This window comes from Larus michahellis, chromosome 1 (genome assembly GCF_964199755.1).
Source record: "Larus michahellis chromosome 1, bLarMic1.1, whole genome shotgun sequence".
Taxonomy (NCBI): Eukaryota; Metazoa; Chordata; class Aves; order Charadriiformes; family Laridae; genus Larus; species Larus michahellis.
The window spans coordinates 90,227,661-90,250,507 of NC_133896.1; the positions used below are offsets into that span (position 1 = coordinate 90,227,661).

The 22,847-nt window shown below is 44.8% G+C and overlaps 3 protein-coding genes across 3 annotated transcripts in view; 2 read left to right on the top strand and 1 right to left on the bottom strand.

Annotated features, from left to right (window-relative positions):
• The window catches only part of TTLL12 (tubulin tyrosine ligase like 12), a 28,561-nt gene extending 26,395 nt beyond the window's left edge, over window positions 1–2,166 (top strand). The window contains exon 14 of the mRNA XM_074591089.1: window positions 1,648–2,166. Coding sequence (XP_074447190.1) covers window positions 1,648–1,799 — 152 coding nt within the window. The 3' untranslated portion in view covers window positions 1,800–2,166. The remainder of the gene's footprint in view (window positions 1–1,647) is intronic.
• Window positions 2,167–4,899: 2,733 nt separating this feature from the next.
• On the bottom strand, window positions 4,900–17,254 carry TSPO (translocator protein). Its single transcript, XM_074591117.1, has 4 exons — window positions 16,947–17,254; window positions 9,872–10,072; window positions 6,545–6,683; window positions 4,900–5,660 (listed from the first exon to the last, which is right to left on the bottom strand). Exons 1-4 carry the CDS (start codon window positions 17,252–17,254, stop codon window positions 5,484–5,486), a joined length of 825 nt encoding a protein of 274 aa, XP_074447218.1. The 3' UTR covers window positions 4,900–5,483.
• On the top strand, window positions 17,227–19,843 carry MCAT (malonyl-CoA-acyl carrier protein transacylase). The gene is made up of 4 exons (XM_074591103.1): window positions 17,227–17,685; window positions 17,889–17,976; window positions 18,261–18,478; window positions 18,756–19,843. The coding sequence occupies exons 1-4, from the start codon at window positions 17,227–17,229 to the stop codon at window positions 19,176–19,178; spliced, it is 1,188 nt and encodes a 395-aa protein (XP_074447204.1). The 3' UTR covers window positions 19,179–19,843.
• The last annotated feature ends 3,004 nt before the right edge of the window (window positions 19,844–22,847 follow it).

The following is a 22,847-nucleotide window of genomic DNA, read 5'->3' on the forward strand; positions in this document are numbered from 1 at the left end:
GTGCTGTTGATGTCCTCAGGACCATCACTCGGTTGTTGCCAAGTCTCTGCAAGAACATGTATGTGAAGATGCTTCATGTTAGTGCCACAACATCGCTGACTACCTGGAGCTGTTCTTCCAGTCAGTTGTGGAGGACTGGTAAAAAAATTTGCCAAACAGGGTGAATTCTTCATTATCTCACTAGAAGGCTCAAAAATGTTCTGTAAGCATGCCCAACCCAGACACGAGTCTCTTGTAGGTAGAAAAGCAGCAGAGGCACCAACACAGAAAGGACTGTTGGGGGACTGTTGAACACAACTGAGTGTACTCTTTTCTTGTAACATTGTGGTCCTGAGGACACAGGAGAAGTTAATTGCTTGTGCCCAGGGTTGCTGGAGAAGTGATTAGATGTTGTATATTTGGTTGGTGGCTCTAGCCCACTGCGGCAGTGGCTGATTCTGTAAATATTGAATCAATTTCATGGAGGGAAACGATTGAGAAACAAGAGGTGTAGAATTGAGCCTCTGCTGTTCAGATCAGGTGGAGCAAGGGCTTGACTTTTGGTCTTCTGCATCCATGTTTGAACACTTTCACCTGTCCTGGGAGATGCGGGCATGGGTGTGAAAGTCGTGGCTGTGATGCTGTAGGCAGCCTAGGGACAAATAGGTTAGGTGCTTCTGTGCAGAGCAGGGTATGGTTTACCTATGCATCAGAAGCTTGTAACCTCATTTACAATGTCAACACCAGAGAGGAAATAAAATCCTTCATTTCTCCTTGCACAGAATGCATTTGATTCTGAACTGTACTGATGTAGTTTCAAGAGAAAATTAAACTTCCTGACTTCCTTTTAGGGGCGAGATGAATCACAGAATCTTCATGGTTGGAAAGGACCTTTGAGATCGAGTCCGACCACACACACACACAAAAAAACCCCACAAACCCCTACAATCTCTGCCACTAGAGCATGCCCTGAAGTGCCAAATCTACACATTTCTTAAATATCTGTAGGGATGGTGACTCAACCAGCTCCCTGGGCAGGCTGTTCCAGTGCCTGACCACTCTTTCAGTAAAGTGATTCTTCCTAATATCTAATCTAAACCTCCCCTGCCGCAGCTTCAGACCATTTCCTCTGGTCCTGTCATTATTCACTTGGGAGAAGAGGCCAACACATGAAGTGGCAGATGGGGGTGGCTGAAGCATAAAGGACTGCTAGAACTAGAAAGGTAGATATCTAAGAGCTTTAAGAAAGGAAGTTTGTACTGAAACATGAAAGGATAAGCAGAGTTTCCTGGAAGATGTTTCAAACTGTCAAGCAAGACAGATGTGTTAGGGAAATCCTATTAAATTGCTGCAAATTCTCATTCCAAATGAGGCATTGGATTATCAGAGCGATTGCAGAATCTGTTTGTTGGATACTTGAACTCTGGATAATGATGGCAGAACAGACCTCTGTCCCTCAAAAAAAAAAAACCAAAACCAAAAAACAAAGAAACAAAAACCAAAAACAACCAAGTCCCACTGAAATAAAAGCACCCAACCGGCATGCCAGCTCGGGTAATAAAAAATGGCTTTTTCCAGTCATTTTCTATGATCTCTGGCTTAAAGACAGTGATTCAGGATCTCTATAGAGCTTGTATTAAGAGGCAGTGTTTTTGTTCTGCTTTACAGGAAAAAGAATTATGCAGCCTCAGATCCTAGAGGTGAACTTTAATCCTGACTGTGACAGAGCCTGCAAATACCACCCTACCTTTTTTAATGATGTCTTCAGCACCCTATTTCTGGATGAAACAGACAGCTGCCACGTGACGTGCATTGTCTAGCCACAGGAGGCTTGACTCTATTAATTTCCTTCCCAGATATGCTTAACAGCAAGATTTATATTTCAGTTCTATGAGCTGCCGATGCAACTATTTTCCTATACTGGCAACCCAGGAAAAAAAAATTTATATTAGAAGAATATGCATATATTGTATTGATAATCATTTTGTCTGCATTTTTCTTGTCTTGCTTTGTTCTATAAATCATTGTTTTGTGTTGACCAAATGTCTTGTTTATTGAATATGGGAGACCTCAAAATAGGACAGTAACTGGAGCAATTGACTTGTTTTTCAGGTAGCCTGATTGCTTGCTTGCTGGGAAACACTGCACAAGTTCCCCATGTCAACATTAAAACTGTACTTTACTGAATCGTGTTGGAGTTTGCGTATCTCTTTCTTATCTATCCCTCTGTTATTCAAAGATATAAAATGTTCTGATGGGAAATGCAATGAATGACTAGGGTGTAATGAGATTAAAGATTTGATGGCTCTTCCCACTTTTTTTTTATTTAAAAAAAAGGTAAACAAAACCTACAACTTAGGAACCCTGTAGTGCTGGCTGTCCTAGCCTGCCCCTTAAAGAAACTGGATTTTTTTGAGAAGGGGTCATGCAGGAAGTAAGAAGGATGCAATGTCTAGAGCAGTGCAGAAGAAGCCTGAAGGAATGAAAGGGGTCTGGGAGACTCTGCTAGAAGCCCGAGCAAACTTTGGACTTCAAAGTTTAGAGCTAAAGATAGAGGTACTTGAGAGTGGGGTGTCAGCTTGAAATTAATCACTCCTAATCTATCCTCCCTCCTCACATCAGGGTAGCTGGCTGAAATTTAGACATTTTAGGCTGTATTTATGTTGCTATGTAGCTATGTACACGTTGCAAAAATTCTGCTGTCATGAAGTATATATTATGTGGCTAGTATTTTTTGAGCTAGTTGCACCAGTTGGATCTGTGTGAGAGAAAAGTACATATATAAAATGGTATAAATGTTTTAAATCTTGCTTCAAGCTTTGCAAATATGCAACATGCTATACTTCATGATCAGGAAGGGAGAGGGCTATTTCAGGCTGTTCTGCAGAAACCTACTTCTTTCCACTGACTGGAATGTAGGCTGGAGAAGTCAACCATCTGTGTCTTACGAAAATTAAATCACTGCACAGGTGGGGCAGAAGGGAGAGCGGGATTGCACAGCCAGAAGTGGTGCTGACAGCTGTATTGCTCGCCTGCTCATGAGTCAGAACTTTTTTGTACACCTTACTTAAATGTGATTAAAGAGCTTAACATAGATGGTGTGAATATTTCTGATACAGGGAGAAAGTTTGTCTGTGACACAGAAGTCAGTAATGGGTGCTCAAGACTGGACATAAAGGGACACGCAGTGCTGCCCAGCAGATGTATCTTTCACTTGTAGAAGAGCAAAAGGCAATTCCTGCATTCCAAGTACCAGAAAACATATAACAAAGTGCCTGTGGATCTAGACTAAAGGGGAAGGTTTCCCTTATCACAAAGGGAAAAGTGAAGTCACGCTTAGCAAACCAGAAGAATGACTTTAAAAAGTACTAAGATCTGTGCAGTGGCACCACAAGCTGTCTTGTGGTCTGTTGTTGTACTCTTAAACAAGAGATGGTTTTATCTTCTAGGAAGCAACTGGTTGAACCTAAGCATCCCAGATCTTACTGTGTCAGCTACCATAACCCTGAGAAGGAGAAACTTGTTTTTATTTCTACGCAAAGTGAGAGGGTGCAGGTAAGAGACACTAGTCGCTACGGTATATGTGCTGCCCTGCTGGGCAATAGACCCACCCGTGGCCTGGCTGCCAGCTCCACTGTCAAGCTCTGGTGGTGAACTTGCATCACATTGAGGGGCCAGGTGGAGCATGTTAGTGCTATTTGGCCGGTGCTATTGGTGATGCCTCAGAGGTGTGTCCAGGGGGCTGCTGAATACTGAGGTCCTCTCAGTTTCTGTCCAGATGCTCTGAGTTTCCTGTTTTGTCTTGCCCACTGCAACGGTGAGAAGAGATGAAAGGACTATCTTTGAGGCTATAGCACCTGTCACGTCCCACTCTCAGGAAAGAGGGGGGGTAAGTGACTTCAGATTCGTAAATTCTCAACGGTGCGGACTGAGGTGAGATAAATCTCAAGGTCTATACAGAAACAGTTATTAGCTTCCCAAAATGGTCAGTATAGGTCTTAACAAGTCCACAATAATTGGTTAGGTATATAACAAGTGATGGCAAATGGTGAGGTATGCATTGTGTTACTTAACAACAGGTATAGGACAACTTACCGCAAGCGGTATTTAAGGTCATACTTAAGGTTGTTACTTAACAACTCTAACTGTTACTTAACAATTCTAAAAGAAAAGAGAAACTGAGGGATAGATTAAGGAAAAGACAGAGAAAAAGACAGAGAAAAAGAGATCACCTGGTTCCAGTGTCTTTTTCAGGGAATCTTCCCAGGCATAATCTACTTTCTCGGGAAGAATCTTCCCAGGCACGGTCTTCGTTCTTGGGAAAGAATCTTCCCAGGCATGGTCGCTTTCTTTTGTTTCTTCTTTGTTTCCCCCTAGGGGCACTTATTTTCCCCTTTTATGTTTGCTGAATTAGCATGGTCCACCCCCCTTGCTGAGGACAACCTCGTCTCAGGTTTCTCCCTTCTCCCAGGTGACGTGTAGCATGATTTGGGTGGAGAGAGGAGTGCCATAGTCATACATGTTTAGCATGATCTCTATAATCTTCATTAGCATATGCGGGGGTGTGCGCTTTCATATGCATTTCACGGATAATGAAGCAAAGGTCACTTGTCAGACACAATGGCCTCGAGAACTGAGAACTAGCAAGCTCACCACACGAGTGGCAGAACTATCCTGTCTTCACAAGACAGTTCTCCCACACTTTCAGGCACCAGAAGTGTTAGTCTTATCAGTTCTTTGAAGGCCAGGCCTGCGTTATTTATTTCCTTGTGAGTGTTTGAGGCATTCCATTGAAGGCTTGGAAGGCCTTCTGCCCCTTGTCACAGCATTTACAGTCCGTCTCTTACAGCACCCTGTTGCCTTCAGTATTTTTCTGCTCAAAACCATTTAAAAACAATAAAAACAGAGGAACGAGGTTAGTAAGTTTACATGTAGTTTAATGCATTTAGCTGACACTAGATTGTACGATGCTTCAAAGTGGGAATGCACCAACTGTGGAAAAAAAATCTCAAATACTTCCAGAGTACAATGACCAGAGGATAAATATGTGGCAGCTGTAGTGGGACACACAGCACTTAAGCACCGTGTCTAGTGGTAAACATGAAAGACTTAGGCCACAATCATGCCTCTCACTGTTAGGAGCAGCTTTCTGGAAGTTGTGTTAATGTATGGCTGAATTTCTTCCTCTGAGCATAATGGAGTTCACGCTTACTTCTGATAACAGTTAAAATTCTGCTGTCATATAAAATGTAATGCTGTAATATAGAAAACTAGTACCTTTCAATCAGCACTATCTTTTAGTTTGCTATAAAACCCAGTCAGGCATACACCCCTTTGTGACTTGCCTAGTAAAGAAAGACATTTGTTTTAAACGAGTACTGCTTTGTCAGTTTGTAATTAGCAAACTAATGCTGTAAGTAGTTCAGCTAAAAATAAAATGAGGGCATAACTTTTTTTAGAAAATTCTTGTGGAAAAAAAAATAATCTTCTTGGCTGAAAACTGTTTATTCAGATTGTTTCTTGTTGCGATTGTCCTTCCAGATACGGTAATTGAGTGCAGAAGCCATGGTTAGCCAAGCTAAATAAGGAACCATCAAATAAGCTGCTGTTTTGTTGATGTTATACCAGGAAGCAGTTGTAGCTGTTGCCATACCAGTCGTGAGCAGGAGAGTCACCAACCCCTGAAATACAGGAAGGTGGTTAGTGGTTTTTTCATTTGTTGCATTTCCTTGACTAGTTGGTCTTTGTGTGGCTCTTTCCACTTAGCTCTGGCACTTGTTGGATCCCTCCATGAGTTAAACCCTTCTCAGAAAACCAGCCAGTAAAGAGAGATAGATTTCTGCTGATTTATGAGTTGAATTGACTCATGAAATGACACAACAGTCACAGGAAAGGGCATTGCAGCTGGGAGCAGGAGAGGGAGAATAAAATCCCTCTTGTCAGCTTTTTTTTGGCAGCGGGAATTGCTACATTGACTACAAACCCAGTGTGAGCAAGTCACTTGGCTAAGTAAACTTATCCAGTCTTTTCATGCCATAGGTGCTGCCTGAAGAGATGCAGTGTGAAAGAATCAACAATGGATTGCAAAGTCTTCCACTACTACAGCATTGCATCTATGTATTTAGAAAACCAGGCAAATATTTTTTATTTTTGAGGCAAGCTGTTTCTCTTCAGACTGCAGAAAATTAGTCTTGTCTAAAATGGGTGCTGATTACCTGAGTAATGTTACGATAAGCTTCTTATCACTGCCGTTTGCCCAAGATACCTAGGAATTTTAGTGAGGCATAAATGTTTACATTTTCTAGTCACACAAAAGCTCTTATCAAAGGGTGGCAGAAAGAGCTTCTTGAAATCTAAACATTTATGGATGTTGTAGATATGTAAATTCTCTCAGGTGGCTGCTGGCATGCATTAAAGAGAATTTTAGAAAACTTCTGCAAGCTGTATTCTGTACTCAGGCTCATTTTCAGGGAGAAAAGACTGTAACGCAAAACTTATGTCTTAGCACCTTGCAAATAACAGCAGAAGCCTATGATTAAGAAAAGAAACTTACATTTCCACTTACCCATCCCATTTTGTGAGCTCCAAAAAATATTGGAGTCCATGCCCAGTTTAATGCCAGCTGCCCTGCATACAGACCCAGAGGAACCACCGACTTTTCACTGAAGCCCCCCAATTCCTTCCACACCAGGTAGGAGCCATATCTGGAGAAAACAAATGTAATTCAGTACGCTGGTTAGAAAGTAACCACACATCCTCAATCAAATGAAACGACTTCCGTGCTGGGGTCTAAATTCCTTTGGAAAGGTAGATATCCAGGTACTACTTGGCATAGTAACTGACTGCACAGGGTTGATACGGAGCAAGAAAAATTCCCTATCCTGCCAGAGTTCTCGCTTCTAGATGCAGAGGAGCAGATGACCTACTGCATTTCAGTCTTAAGAGAGAAAGCCCTGTTGAAAGGGAAGCAAGTCCAAGATGCAAGGGTAAAAGTAAGTCTCTCAATAGAGAAGAAACTGTTAATTTTGGTACTGGGAGAACACAACCCACTAACTTTTTAAGTGGATGAAATTAATATAGGAGAAGTATGAATTGAGTGGCATCCCAAAGCACAGGTGAGTATGGGGATGGATGGTGTTAGAGCAGGAGGAACCCTATAGTCACTTTTTAGAAGGAAGGGGACGAAGATGGGGTGAATTCTGTGGAAAGAATTCACCACAAGGAGCATCCAGCACCCTTCCTGTCTGCAGGATTCTGGCTCCTGAAAGATCTTGCAAAAATATTTTCAAGGTTTTGAACAGATCTTCTTAATGCCACAGAAGAACAGTTCACTGGAGGGATTCCAGAATGTAAGGTGCTGAAGACAGGAATTCTCAGGATTTGGGAGACTTACTAATGTAAGGTTTATTTTTGCACTAAAGGAGCCTGATGAGAACAGGGAGCATTCATCACCTAAGACTATTTCTTTTGCTCTTGTTTGACTTTCCCTTTAAACATTAGCTAGATTTCAGTCCGGATGACTGCATAGCCATTCCAAGTGACTACAGCAGAATCCCCTGGATGAAACACCAACATCTGGAATTACACCCTTGTTTCGGAATTAGTAACTGAATACTGATTCCATCCTGGTAGGAATGTCAGCTGGACTGTGCACTATGCTGGACGGCAGGTGGCTCACACGTATTTCTGCTGGCAGTGGAGCAAAGATGGAGACCAACTTGTAAGCATTATTTTTTTTAGGAGCAGACAAATATCGATAGGAGTAATTGCAAGGAGTTTGTCTTCATTTGTAGGTCATACAAGAAGGCATTTTTTTTTCTCATTTAACCCAGTGACACAGGCATGCCTCTCAGCTGTTACTTTCACAGGGACTGAACAACGCAGCTTTGATGTTCTGGCAGTTTGATTGTGAAGAGTATTAAAAAAAGAAAGGGAGGGTGGTGTAAGCATTAAAAACTTAACAGTTTATCTTCATAAAAGGCATCAGGACACAAATCTGTTTCTGAGAGATTTACAGAGCCACAGTGCAGACTTACAGTTGTTCGTACACCTAACTTTGACTTCAGACCAAGATCATGATGTACAACTCTGCTAGGAAGCTAAATGTCAAGAAAGGCATATAAGCTTGTTAAACCTTGCTTTTAGTTATTTTTGGTTTTAATACATTCAAGAGATTCTGAAGGAATGAGATATCTTGATCGTTCAAGGAATGTGTGCACGTGATGAATTACAGAAGAAAAGTCCTGGTAATAAATATGATCCTTTCACTGAGCTAGATGTATAGCACAGAACCATCCACCTCAAAATATATGGATTCTGGTATTATCAAAGTAAGTGATAAGCTGTCACAATTTGGATTTCTAAAATAGTTAACTCGATATCCGGGTTTATGATGAGGAATCCAGAAACAGGGTTACAAATTATGCAGTTCACTTGAAGGAAGCCCTTCATGGGAAAGCCACTCAGCTCTTGTCTCTTTGATAAAAGGCTTTTTTTTTTTTTTCCACAGGACAGTAATGATCTGATTCAAATGCTAACTCTTGGAATATATAAGAACAGAGAGCAATTTTTAAAAGTACGTTCTGTAAGAGGAGGAAGGAAAGAGAATACTGATGAGAAAGGAAGAACAGTACATAAGGCTATAAAAATTACAAAGCTTTTCTGGAAAGAAAATGAAACCAAACTGAGAGAATCTGTGAGAGCCAATTTAGCATTCAGATACAGTTTCAGACATTGCATCATTGCTGTATTTTGCAACAGGTGGTGTGGTATTTAAGATAACCTGCAGGATGACAAGATGTAATGTTAACTTGGAAAAGATTTGTCCTCTTTGAAACTTTATGTAGTTAAGTCAGTGCTATATACAAACTACAAATCACTTAAAATGTACTGTCATGATGGAAGAAATGGGAAGGGTAAGCCATAACAGGCACGTTACCGCCCCAAATCTATTACCGTTGGATGACCAATAATCTGTACTTGATAGCTAGGAAAAAACAATGCTGAATCTTGGTATGTAGCTGGTTCTTAATGACCAAGTGCAGAAGAGACACAAAGCATCACTTCTTGCTTGGGGGCTGCACCGACCTCTGTTGAGGCTCCAGGAGCAGAGCGCTACCTCTCCTCTGTGGCACAGCTCACCAGAGTTAACATAAAAGCACGTAATGTTAGGTGGACAGCTTCTAGAGCAGCCTGTGAAGAGTATCAAAACTGCCCAAACAATCTCCCGAGACAACCTGCCTCTATAAATATTTTTGCTACATCTTATTAAAAGCAGCAGCTGCCAAAATACAGTATTATTAAACTTTCAAGGCTCCTGTGGGAAGGGTATTTGTCTTTGTGATTCCTTGTTCATTTGACAGTAATTGCTGTGCTGTGGGCTATTTTAAACTAGTTAAATAAGGAGGCAGTAGATGGCTTCGAACACTTACAGTTTAACAGCCTGGCAATTTTATTGAAAAGGACACCTATATTTTGATTTTGGTTTCTTTTAACTGAGCTCTGTTAGAACAGTTCCATCCCAATCCTCCCAGCCCCCCGCCTTTTCTTTTTATTTTCCTAAAACTACAGAAGGACATAGAAGAAATCCCAGTGCTGCCCTGCTCCATCACTGCCAGCCTGGCAGATCTTCCCCTCAGTATGAATGAGGAAAGCACGTTAATGGCAGCTTTTCAAACTCCTGCTTTTGGTGTGGATACTTCTGCATACAAAATGTCCTATCAAACCCACATGCAACTCCCAAAACATGTTTTTACCTGTTAAACAGACAGCTTGACACAGTTACTTACAAACATACTGCCACAGGAATACAATAATAGTTCTCTGGTCCAGCTTTATACAATAAGCAACTTTGAGATTGGGTAAGTGCCTTAATACAATGTGAAAAACTTACCCCATAGATGTATAGAGAGTTCCCCAAACAGGAGCAAACACCCAGTTAGGTGGACACCAGGATGGCTTCTGTAGAGATTCGTACCACACCGGGATTTCCTTTTTAGTTATCTTGCCTCCTAAAAATCCTCCTGCATGGGGCAGGAGTGTGAAACCCACTGCTGGGGCCCAGGCTGGTACCGCTTCCATTGAGACAGTGAATCTGAAACAAACCCAAACGTGTTGATTTGGCAGAGCAATTTTAAAATGCAACTACAACGATTTTCCGGTTTTTAGCAGATTTTAAAAATGTACACACGCGTTGGATCTGATCCACAGCCTAGTCTTGTCTCCGAGAAAGACAGCAGCTGAAATTCATGCATCTTGTACCAGGTTCACTGGACAATACTTGCCCCATAAAGGAACCTATCGCTTACATGGGGGGAAGTGAGGCCTTTATTTCCCCTCTCAGCTTTGTGCACTAAGATTAATGAATTTTACCTACATAAATATCCTCACTCATAAGCACGCCAGAGGACTAAAGCAATCAGATATTATATGAACTGCACTCAGGGTAAAAAAAAATATATGCACCAAGAAGTGTGTATTTCTGTATTCACCAAAAAGCCCATTCACTCCATGAAATTATGTAGTCAAGAATAAGGAAACGGTGTGTGTTTTCCTGTGCAAAAGCGAAATAATTGTGTACCCTTGTGTTGCATTTGTAGCCTCAAAAGGGTGCTGAGGATGCTCAATGGCTAGTAAGAGTGATGTGAATTAGTAGCCTACACTTGAGAAGCTGCCTCAGAAAATAAACACCAGGGAGGACAATGAGAAGATAAGTACTTAAATGATGTTTTGCTAAACAAGGAAGGCGATCTCAGTGGATAAATGGGGAGTGCACCTGTGGCTTCTTCATGAAGCATTCAATCAGTTGCAGCAATCTTAGCTGCCAAGCCCATACGGTGTCCTGGATTAAATTTGCCTACAGAAGTAAGACTAAGTTATGGCTTGTTCTGGTAGGCTGCACTGCTTTAGTTAGAGTACAGGCGGCAGTAAAAAAAGTAAGCAAGTAAGCAGGAAAAAGCTTCACTGCAGATTTTCTGGCCAAAAGCCAAATGCTACAGAAGAGCTGTGTTTAGCTTGCTAAAATGTAAACACATTAGAGGTATGATAAAAAAAGGGCAGAACTGAAAAGCATTGTTTTTTCAAATATACAGTAGGCAAATACACCCAATTCCTGTTCATCTGTTATGCAGGAGGGGGAGACAGCAGGAAGGAATCACAAGAGAGGTTGCGGCAGTGGGGAAAGAGCAACTGCGGAAGCCCCAGGAGAGAAAATAAAGTTTTAGAGCAACCAGCATTTCAGAGGCTTAAGGCAATAAGAAAAGTGTCTTATTAACTTGGCTGTTGTCTTGGCCTGTGTTTAGAAGTTTTCCTCGATGTAGCTGTGACTGCTGGGATGAGGAGGCAGGGAGTGGGGAAGAGGAAATCCCACTTGTGACAGATGTGCTTAAACTGATAGGAAATGGCGCACAGATGACGTTGCACTCTCGCAGTCCTGCTGGTGCAGTGGATTTCTGTTTGGAGAACAGGTAAAAGCTTGGCCAGTGAGGGAGCTCTCTTGCGTTACGGTTTTTGTCCCCATACTCAGGGGACTGCCCGTACAGTTACGCAGACTTAACGAAGAGATTTCAGTGGCTGGGACCACAAGCCAGATTGCATGGGATCAAGAAAAATCCTGGTGGTTGGTGATAAAAGCAGAGCAGAATTCTGAAGGCAAAACAGAGAGCGCGGAGGGACTGGTAAAGCATGCAGGATTAGAAAGTTTGCAAGGAGTAAACAAGAAAAGGCTTGTAGGCTGCTGGGCTGTGGGCATGCCTCAGGGGAGAGTCGTGGGAGGGCAGCGAGTAGGAATGCACACAGAAAACGGCAGCAGACAAAGCAGTACAAGAGTCAAAGTCAAAAACAGCAAAAGAATGACCGACTGAAAGAAAAACTAAGCAGGGAAGAATTCAGAACTAAGGTTGGGGAGAAGTGGGAGAGCGATGTCCTAGTCTGCTGGAATTGTATCAATTAGGTCTTGGGTGGGGGATGAACAACAAGGGAGGAAAAAAATCTGCATAGCTGGTTGCTGTAGTCATTGCTGCCATACTTCCTGCCTCATGGATTCTACTTGCTATTTACCAGGGAGCGTCTTAAATGGAGCAAAGGAGTTAACGTGTTCTCCTACACCTACATCCGTCTTAGTTTCCTGAGGGAGCAGGCTGTCAGCTGCACTACGCGTCACCCGTATTGACAGCATAAAAGGCTCTGCTTTTCCTGGGATGTGAAGAAATTGCTATGCACAGGAGCAATAAGGTGTAATGGGAACAAGAGTTCCAAGCACAACGATTCCCCTTGGTTGCCTTCAGATAAGTAGTTCCCAAAGGTTAAGTTAGAAATTTAAAGTTACCAAGATCTCGCCAATTATTAACGCTGTCACTTTTGCCTACAGAGAGAACACTAGGTTTAGTTCTCTACACATGCTGTAATATGCTGGTCGTCTGTGCAGGTCCAAGTGGGGCTGTCAAATGCTAATACTTTTTTTTTTTTTTTTTAAGTAATAAGCAAGGACCCCAAGGGGTTTACGCTTTATTTGGATGTAACAATATCAGTGTGGTTTCCTGAGGGTATTAAGCAACTGGACTTTGTCACAGCTTCTGTCAGCTTCTCCCCTGGGGAAAAAAGTCTTGAAAGCGTTCTGCAAGCTGAAAGTGCTAAATGCTATCAAATTGGAAAAGTACTACTCCAATGCAGTCATTAGTGAATAAATGATGTAGCTACGCGCCTGTCCTTCTGTGTGTTGGAGAAGGAACGCTGAAAAAATTCTTAAGTGACAAGAGAAAGAAAATCAGGCAGGCAAACAGAAACGGGGAAGGCACAAAGCAAAGAAAACAGGGAAAGTGAAGCCGTGCATGAACAGCAAAGGGGAAGAAATGGAAGTGATGAGATTGAACATACTGGCTTGAACTGAATGTTGGTGTCCCAGTCTGTTGACTACTATTACTACTAATTATATAGTATGTTTTCCAATAGTATTTCTCAGGACTTCCCAAGAACGGCAAAATAGTCTCTTGCATAGTACCAAGGAGAAGAGGAACAAAGCCACGCAGCAAGATCAGAATGTGCTGGTAGGCTCAGCCTAGGAGACCACAGCTGTCCATCAGCAGTGGGAGTTCCTGTATTTTAATTCTCAAGAAATGGGAATTATTTTTCTTTTCCCAGAGAAGGCATGTCCATCTTCCTCTGATTACTCGGTGGTAGGTCTTTGGTGAGAGTATGTAAAAGGCAGGGATGCACGGGAGAGTGGGTGCGTTCGGTCAGTGCCGTAGCATTTGGTTAGCTGTGCAGCACCAGATCTGTGCGATGTTTATGGAACGCCCAGTACATTTTTTAAAAGTAATGTAATCACAGAGTATATAAAGGATCATCAGCCCTGACTTCCTTTTAGTCTATAGTTGATAATGATGAAATTACTCGGTGATAACTTGCACGGCACAGGCTTGCTAATGCAGCCCCTCTGGCTGCATCTGTATTACACAACCTAGAAATAATTACTACTTTCCTAATCATATCCCAGCTCCACTTCAGGGTGAGATCTGGTTGCACAATATTCTTGCAGCCTGATTTTCATACTGAAGGAACCTGGATGTCTGTGGATGATATCTGCAGCATGCCCAGCAGATATCTGCCTGTAAGAACCACCACAGCTGGAAATCTTTTCTCCCCACACACACTTAACGTGTTTATTTCTGTTTCCACCTCTTATCTCTGCCCTGCAACATTTTCTTCATCATCCTGCCCGTTTTCTGTTTAGCCCTAGTCTGACTTCTGGCAGTTTCAGCAGGGCAGCAGCAGGCCAGTGTGTTTTACAAACATGTTAAAATAATTTTTCTAGGTATTCAAAACATCTGTCTTGCCCAAAGATGGTTCCAGCTCCATAAAGTAACAGGAGAAATGAAGGGGCCGGGGGAAACAATACTGCAACTTGCTGCCTACTGGGCTTCCATCTTTTTGCAGGTTGTTTCTCTGTGCTGGTGTAACATGCAGAAGAACAAACGGAAGGTTTCCATGTCCTCCTCTTTCTGGAAAAAACATTATGCACCTAAAGAATGGGATGGGGTGCGCCAGGACCAGATACGTCGTGACAGAGGAGCTGGTTTGCTTCAGCCTGATGAAAAATGAACTAACACGCTTCGAGCAGGTCTCTGAAAGGCAGGTGGGTCCCTTCCCCTTCTCTGGGCGCTCCCAGAGAGAGCTCGGTCAGTGGGAAGAAGGAAAGAAAAGACAACTACTTTAATTGCATTTTCCTATATCCCAGTGCTGATAAACCTCTGACTAATCCTTTTCCTGTGCAACTTAGTGCTGGCCACCCAATCACGTGGGGCTTAAATTCTAGCTATCGCATTAAAAACACGAAGGAAAAATCTCTCAGCGGGGCTAAATCTCCCACGCGGTTTTGGGGTTTCTAGTCCCTGCAGTTCTGTGGCGGAGTGACAAAGCTGTGACAGTACTGGAGGTTGGGTGGGGGGGTGTTCCCCAAGGTACGCATTCTCCCTCTCGTCCTCTCCAGTGTATGTTTTTGAGGGCAGATAAGGTTCTACCCATGTCTGAGAGGCCGCATGCAATTTTTCCCTGGGGAAAGGCTTCTTCCTGAGATAGCTGTCTGAAGAATGAAGGGGTGCGTGCTTAATTTACACTGATAAACTGTATATGTCTGTTGTGGCTTCAATTTCTGGGAAACCGCAACACGAAAAACAAAGCTATATTGCAGTCTGTGATCCAGAATACGGGTACCACAAAAAAGCAGCCTTATCTTTGTTATCTGATCTCAAGTAATAGAGAAACTTAAAACAGTATATATTACATAATATAAATATCTAACAAAAAAGTGTATAGTATAGTTTATAAAATGTATTTATAACTAAAAATAAAAATTATGGCCTTTATTTAGGATCTAATGCAAGGTATACTCGCCTCACAACAAATCTCACTGCCCAGGTTACACTTCTTTTAAAATGGCAGGGCACAAGTTGTGCAAATAAATCTAGGATTTATTGAAGAGTCACATGCTGGGAACTGAAACGTACACGAGAACAAAATCTTCCGAGGTAATAATTAGCCATTCACTGCTCGATCTCTTCTCATTTTTCCCTATGTATATTTTATAAAATCCCCTGCATGCAGTGTAGTTTGGAAACGAAACATCCCTTTGACTACCTTCCTTCCAAACAGCTACCCAGCCTCCTGCCATAGGTTTTTCTTCTTCGTCCACCCACTTGGAAAGTGTCATCCACATCTATTCTTAAAAAAGTTAAGATTCTCTTGGATATTTCTAGTTTAAGTGCTGCCTAGGCCTGACTCTTTCTCAGCTCACTGGCTATTCTTTTAACCGGGTAAAATGTAACAAGCACCACATCCAAAGGATGCTTCAATAGCAGCGGGAGGTTCCTGGGGCATTGCCACTGGTAATTCTCAAGTGCTTTACAAGAGGGCTGTGCCCTTTACACCAACCAAAGATAAAATGGTAGCACTGAGGTGCGCTCCCAGCTGCAGCCTCACCACCCGAGGTTTGCAGGAACTGGACGCTGCCCTGGGCTTTGCCTCTGAAAGCATCAAACATGACTCTTCCCAGGGCTTGATGGGCATCCGGTAGAATCACAGAATGGTAGGGCTTGGAAGGGACCTTTGGAGACCATCTAGTCCAACCCCCCTGCCAAAGCAGGGTCACCTGGAGCAGGCTGGACAGGAACGCATCCAGGCAGGTTTTGAATATCTCCAGAGACGGAGACTCCACCACCTCTCTGGGCAGCCTGTTCCAGGGCTCTGCCACCCTCAAAGTAAAGAATTTCTTCCTCATGTTGAGATGAAATTTCCTGTGTTCCAGTTTGTGCCCATTGCCCCTTGTCCTGACACTGAGCACCACTGAGGAGAGTCTGGCCCCATCCTCTTGACATCTGCCCTTTAGATATTTATAAGCATTGATGAGGTCCCCTCTCAGTCTTCTCTTCTCCAGCCTAAACAGACCCAGGTGCCTCAGCCTTTCCTCATAAGAGAGGTGCTCCGGTCCCCTCATCACCTTTGTAGCCCTCCGCTGGACTCTCTCCAGCAGTTCCCTGTCCTTCTTGAACTAGGGGGCCCAGAACTGGACTCCAGATGTGGCCTCACAAGGGCAGAGTAGAGGGGCAGGATGACCTCCCTCAACCCGCTTGCCACACTTTTTAATGCACCCCAAGATACCACTGGCCTTCTTGGCCACAAGGGCACATTGCTGGCTCGTGGCCAAATTGTAGGGTGAACTCTAATCCGGTGGGTGGCCCAGCACAGACGGGGTCCCAGCATCTCCTCTCGGCTCAGCACAAGAGGTTTTGCTGCCTACGTTGCAGGTAGAGGCGGCCAGGGAGTGGGATGTAGTCATGTATGTATCCTGTATACATGCACATCATATATATCCCATATTACTGCCCATGGATTCCGGCTAGCTTGAGAAGCTCACTGCCTTTTCCAGGGATTTTACCTGAGGCTGACAAAAATGGAGGAAACCACCTTTAGCATAGGATAGCGAATAGAAAAGTGACAAAAATCCGCTCGCTGTGACCCTTTTGAACAGGGCCTGGGTCAAAAGCCCACAGCATTTCTGGCCCTTCTGACCCATTTTCCTTCTCCCGAGTTAAACTCATACAATCTATCTCATTTATTACGCTCGTTTCATAACCCGAAGTGATGCAAAGTCATTGCAACATCGCAACTTTGGCATGGTGACTTTCGCTTTTTCTTTTGTTTTTTTTTTTTAAATAATAATAATCCTGCCATTGAACGTTCGAAGTAGGAAAGTGGATTTCGTGCTTGGAAAGTGTTATTTGGAAATTCAGAAGGAAAAAAAAAAAAAAACAAAAACAAACAAACAAAAAACCCAACTAAACCCAAATAAGCCAAATTTGCGAGGGCCGCCCGGGGGGTCCCGGTGGCTCCCGGAGCCATCGGGACCCCCGCAGGGACCCCATACCGATCCCGATCCCGATCCCGTCCCTCAGGCCGGGCAGCCCCGCGGTTACCTCCGCTCCCGCGCTGCCGCTGCCCGCTCGCGCCTCCTCTGCCGTGAGGCGACGGCGGCGGCCGGGCCCCTCCCGCCGCCCGGGCCCGCCCCGGGGAGGGACCTCCGACTGCGGGCGGGAGGAGCGGCGAGGCGCAGGCCGGGCCTAGGGTGGCGGGGCCGGCCGACCTTCCTCCTTCCTTTTCTCCCGGCGAGGGAAGGCGGGGGGGGCGGTGGGTGCCGGCGAGGCCCGCCCGGTTCCCGTGGCAACGCGGGGCGCAGGCGGCCGGGCGGCGGCCGCCATGGGCAGCTGGGCCGCGGCGACGACATGGCGGCTTGGTGGCTGCAGCGGGCGCGGCGGCCTCCGAGGCGTAATACCGCGGCGGCGGGGCAGCTCCCGCCCCGGCGGTGGGGACCAGGCGGCGACCCTGAGCGACCTCCTGCAGAGCTCGGTGGGGGACGAGGAGCCGGGCGCGGCGGCGGCGGAGGCGGAGAGGCGGGAGCAGCGGTCGCCCCGGGAGGGCACGGTGCTGCTTTTCCCCGGGCAGGGCAGCCAGTTCGTGGGGATGGGCCGCGGGCTGCTGCGGTACCCCGGCGTGCGGGACATGTACCGCCTGGCCGAGAAGGTGCTGGGCTACGACCTCCTCTCCCTCTGCCTGGAGGGGCCGCGGGCCGAGCTGGACCGCACCCGGCACTGCCAGCCCGCCGTGTTCGTCGCCTCCCTGGCCGCCGTGGAGAAGCTCAACCACCAGCGGCCTGAAGTGAGCGGCGAGCGCGGGGGGGAGGAAGGCCGGGGCGGCCCCCTCGGGGTGAACGCCGGGCCCCTCGCCGCGGGCGTGGGCCCCGCCGGGCCGGCTGCCAGGCGGCTCCCGCAGGGGCTCGGTGGCCCACGGGGGGCTGGGGGACACGGAGGGGAGGGACACGGGGCGGCTGATGTTGGGCCTCGGGTCTTGTCTCCGTGCAGGTGGTGGAGAGCTGCGTGGCGGCGGCCGGGTACAGCGTGGGGGAGTTCGCGGCGCTCGTCTTCGCTGGAGCCCTGGGCTTTGCCGAAGGTGCCCGGGGAATGTGCTGAGCACCCCCCCTCTCCCCCGAGTAGGATCTCCCACCTCCTGCTTTTTCCAAAGCATCCCATGTTACCCCTGGCCCCCTCCCGCTTTTTTTTTTTTTTTTTTGAGGGTAAATTTTACTTTCTACTTCCACTGTTCACGTTGTCACATGTAATACACCATTAAAAAGCATTAACGTTTCATGAGCGTACGCAGACGCAAAGCGCCTTTAGCCCCGGTGTTTTCTCGGGGTTTATATTTACCGAGCATCTCTGTTTTTTTCTCCTTAGCGCTGTATGCGGTGAAGGTGCGCGCCGAAGCCATGCAAAAGGCGTCAGAAGCTGTCCCCAGTGGAATGCTGTCGGTTATCGGCCGGCGAGAGGCAAATTACAAGTTTGCCTGCTTGGAAGCCCGTAAACACTGCGAATCGCTGGGTATAGAAAACCCCGTATGCGAAATCTCAAACTATTTGTTTCCAGACAGCAGAGTCATTGCAGGACACCTACAGGTATTGCTGCAGAATAACTATCCCTCTAGTTGAATTAACATTTCAGGTTTTTTTAAACTTTCACTTTGCACTTCTGTGTGGAGGTTAACCTGTATGGGCTTAGTTTATCCAAACAAAAGTATTTGATCTGTGGATTGTTTTTTTTTTCCAGTGTGTGCTCAGTTGTTGGGTAGGGAAAGGAATCCCTTTATCACGATAAGTCTGGTGAGGTGGTAATTGTGGGGTGACTGAGTAAACCATTGTCGTGCCAGACTCTCATTTCTCTCTCTCTTTATAGGCTTTGGAGTTTTTGCAGAAGAATGCCCGAAAATACTACTTTACACGTACAAGTATGCTTCCAGTCAGTGGGGCTTTTCATACCAGACTTATGGAACCAGCAGTAGAGCCGTTGGCTGAAGTCCTAAAATCGATTGAGATTCAGAAACCACTGGTCTGTGTCTATTCCAATGTTGATGGCAAAAAGTACATGCACGCAAAGCACATTGAGAAGCTGTTAGTGAAGCAGGTGGTTTCACCTGTTCTGTGGGAACAGACCATGCATTCTGTATATGAAAGAAAGCAAGGAACGGAATTTCCTTACACGTATGAAATGGGGCCCGGAAAGCAACTAGGAGCCGTTCTCAAAAAATGTAATTTGAAGGCCTGGAAACAATATAACCATGTAGATGCTCTGGAAGATGAGGAAGCAGCAGAGACCTAAGTAGTCTTTTGAGGAAAATCCACGCAACTTGATTTTTTCTGACTATTTAAAAATAACTTTGTGCTCCCAAAAGAGGAAGTTTTAAACATTTATGGCTTCTCATGAGAGGAGCACTGTGTGTGAAATCGAAGTGGATGTTTTCCTTCCCCATGTGCCTCAGGTTGTGGAAGGGGAGAGCAAAGTCTGGCTCTTCCATCTGTGTCGGGACTGCAAAACTGCCAATAAATACACCAAATAGCCTTCTGTTTGGCCTCAATCCTGCAAGCAACTTCCCCACTCTTCTTTTTTTTTTCCTTTTTTAATATTTTTGGGGAGGAGGGCGGTGTGGATTCAAGTCAAAATCAGTAGCTTTGGCTGCCTGGTGCAGGATCTTCTGCACGGATACAGGGGTGCAACTGGGCTGTTGGCTCCGGATGGTGGAGGGCTCTGTGCTGGGCTCGAGGGTGCATTTAGAGGATCCATTCAGTTTGGTACGGCTTTCAGTACGTTGATGTTCGTGTTTTCTAACTCGACTGACTTGTGGGATGTTCATCTGTGTAAAATTCTTTTAATTTGTGTCCGTATTGCCAGGTAGCAGCCGGGTAAGGCAGAAGGTGTTGTCAGGAACATGATTTTCTTAAGGTTAAACTATAAATAAACTATAATGCTTTTCTTGGTATTTTTAATGCTGTGGGGTGTGTTGTTGGTGGCCTCTAGTCCACACGTGGATGGAAGTAATTTTCCCTCCAGTTATCCAGTACCATGTTGGTTGTGCAAAGTTACTAAAGGGAGAAGAAATGTTTCAGTGAATGAAGAAGCTTACCAAAATTCCTCACCTCCGCGGAGGTGCAGGGCTTTTGTTGTCCCTGACCGAGCCTCTGATGCTGCACTGGCTGGATTTGGATGACTTTTCTTGACGGAACAGAAAACATCAGTGCTGGAAACTGCGGAAAGATTTTTTTTCAGGGGCGCCTTTGGGCAGGGTGAATTCACCCTGTGGGAACAGCATGCCGGGGAGGAGGTTTTGAATGCTGGCATTTTGGTTGTCTCTATTTTTGACTGTGTTTTGCCAGTTTGTACATTTTCTGAAAGCAGGAGAGGAGCTGGAGAGGAGCAGGTTGTCCCAAGCCTTCCCAGAAAGAGCTTCCCAGTCCCCTTGTGGGCACTGGCTGCTGTCGGTCCTCTGCGCAGGGCTGCTGGCAGGTCCCCGGCCTGGGGCTGGCTGCGGGGGGAGCACCCGCTGCCTCCGGCACCTTCCTTAGTGCCTGCAGCGCTGGAGGTGCCACTTGGAACGGCTTTAGCACCAAATCCGTGGGTTTGGATTCGGTAGCCGGCCTTTAGCTTATTAAAATAGGTCCGGTTGTGATACAGCATCGTGCTGCCTGTGCAAGATACCTGCAGGGCGCACAGAAAATGTGCACTTGCTTTCTTTGCTCCTTGTCTGTAAGGGGTACTAAAAGCTTTAGGAAATACATGAGAGAACAGTAGTTGCTCCAGGATCATGTACAAACAAGCAGCGAGAGGTCATATTGTGCCTATTACAGTGGGAGCAGAAGCTTCAGCTGAGCTCTGTCTTCTTTTTTATTTTTGGTATTTTAATGGTATATTTAACAAATATAATAATATATTATAAATATTTAACGCTAAACTTTAACAGTATATTAAACAATAAATTTTTAAAAAACTTTGGGACGTGTTGCTTAAATCACCATGCACGTCTTGAATAACTTCCAATTATGGTATTAATCATTTCGCAATTTCTGAAAGGAAGTTTCTGAAAGGAAAAGTGAATTAAAAATACTGGCCTAAATTATGATGGCCTAATGGAGCGTCTTATTAAACAGTTCTTTTGTGAACTGGAATTGGCAGCTGAGCCTACCTTTACAGTACAAATTCCACTTCTGGCGTCTGTAAACATTAATGATTAATAAAATACTTAAGAACTTGTCAGCTTAATCATTGGGCTATCAGAGGCTGCCAGTTAAGGGTTGGGAATACTGTAAAGAAAATTATTTCAGTGAAGGCTCCTATGTTATAGGTCAGGTGTTAGTTATTCAATAAAGCATACCAAAGTCATCACTCGGTGGTAAGAATATCTCAACTAAATCCTGTTCATATTATTAAATGCAGAATTATGTGCAGTGGTAGAAGTTTACGACTACATCTTGTAAGGACAAACACGTTAGTGACTTTGAAACCAGCTTTTATGATGGTTGGAACTTAGCGTGGCATGTTGGTGGCGCTAATTTTGGTTTTAGTATAGTGCTTTATAATTTCTGGAGTTTTTAATTATTTAACTTTATTGTGGAAGTTTTGGAGACCTATTTTCTATTTGTATTGTTCTTACTTTTTTTTTTTTTTTCCCCCCTGGCATCATTTCACTTTGTTGCACTCTTTGTTGGGCATAAAAGCCCTTTGGGAGAAACACGCTTAAAATCTCTGTTTGCAAATGCGGAATATTAGATAACCTTTGCGCCTTCGTTGGCTGCGGAGTGCTGAAGGCACGTCTGTATCCCAAGAGCATCCCGCTCCTTTGAGCCCTATTTAATTAGTGGGAAGAAGGAACCGTAGCCACTGCCTGGGTGTTCGCTTTTCTTCTGTGCAGCGTTAGAGCCCAAGCCGAGGTAGGAAGCCCCACGTTGCTGAGGCTGCTCCCCACGGAACCTCCTCTCTTCAGAACCAGAAGCCAAGCGGTATCGCACTTGTGTGTTGATATTGCAGTTTATCAGCTTTCTTTATTCTTTATTATTTTTATTCTTTATATTAGTTTATATCAGCTAAAAAAGTGTGATGGAGGTTCTTCGTACCACTGTATGGAGAGCGTTCGGGGCTTGCTCTTGTGTAGTGCCCGGCAGCACGACGTCACGTTGGTGTATGGCTGTAAATGAGCGGAAGGGTGTCTCGTGTTGTAAAACTTTTCTGTGGCTAGGCGGAGAGCGGCACGCAGAGTAATTAGGGATCCTGGATCTTAGTACTGTTATCTGCATTTCCTTTCTGTGCTTACTCATCTCTCCCGTCTGCTTCTGGAAACTGAATGTCTAAGACACGAAAAGTCAGCAGAGTTCCTTCACCTAGGAACAAACAGAAACAGGATGTGGAAAAAAAAAAAATAATCAAGTGCTGTAAACTCTGCCCCATGAGGAAGTGTGCAGTAAAAAAAAAAAAAAATTAAATTTGGGTCTCCCAAGATACAGCGTGGAGCCTTAGCTAAGAGGCTCCTTGCTCAGCTCCACAGGTGAGAGGGGAGCCTGGTAATTACTGCTCGCTGCGGTGTTCCTGTTTGTGCTAATTCTTATTGCGGATTCTGTTCGCTTTGTGTTTCGGTGGCTTCACGGGCGCAATTGCATTTTATAGTCCTTGAGACTGTGTTTTGCTCCGTATATTCTGAATAATGAACTTCCCCTCTCTTGTGATTAAAAATGTTACGTTATTGATTGCAAGAGCATGAAAAGTCATCCCACACAGCTCTTGGATGGAACCGGCAGTGCGGCAGTCTCCCATTTGTCATTGCTCCCCTGTGCATAAAGATTATTTATCTAGAAATAACTTATTTTGTACGGTTAAAGCGATTCAGCCAGGAAGAATCAAATTTTTGGTAGCTGGTACTCTTATTACACGTGCATGGATTGTTTATTAGACTCCCGATGGGAATTTTTATCCTTCACTATGTAATAACTTTGACATATTTTC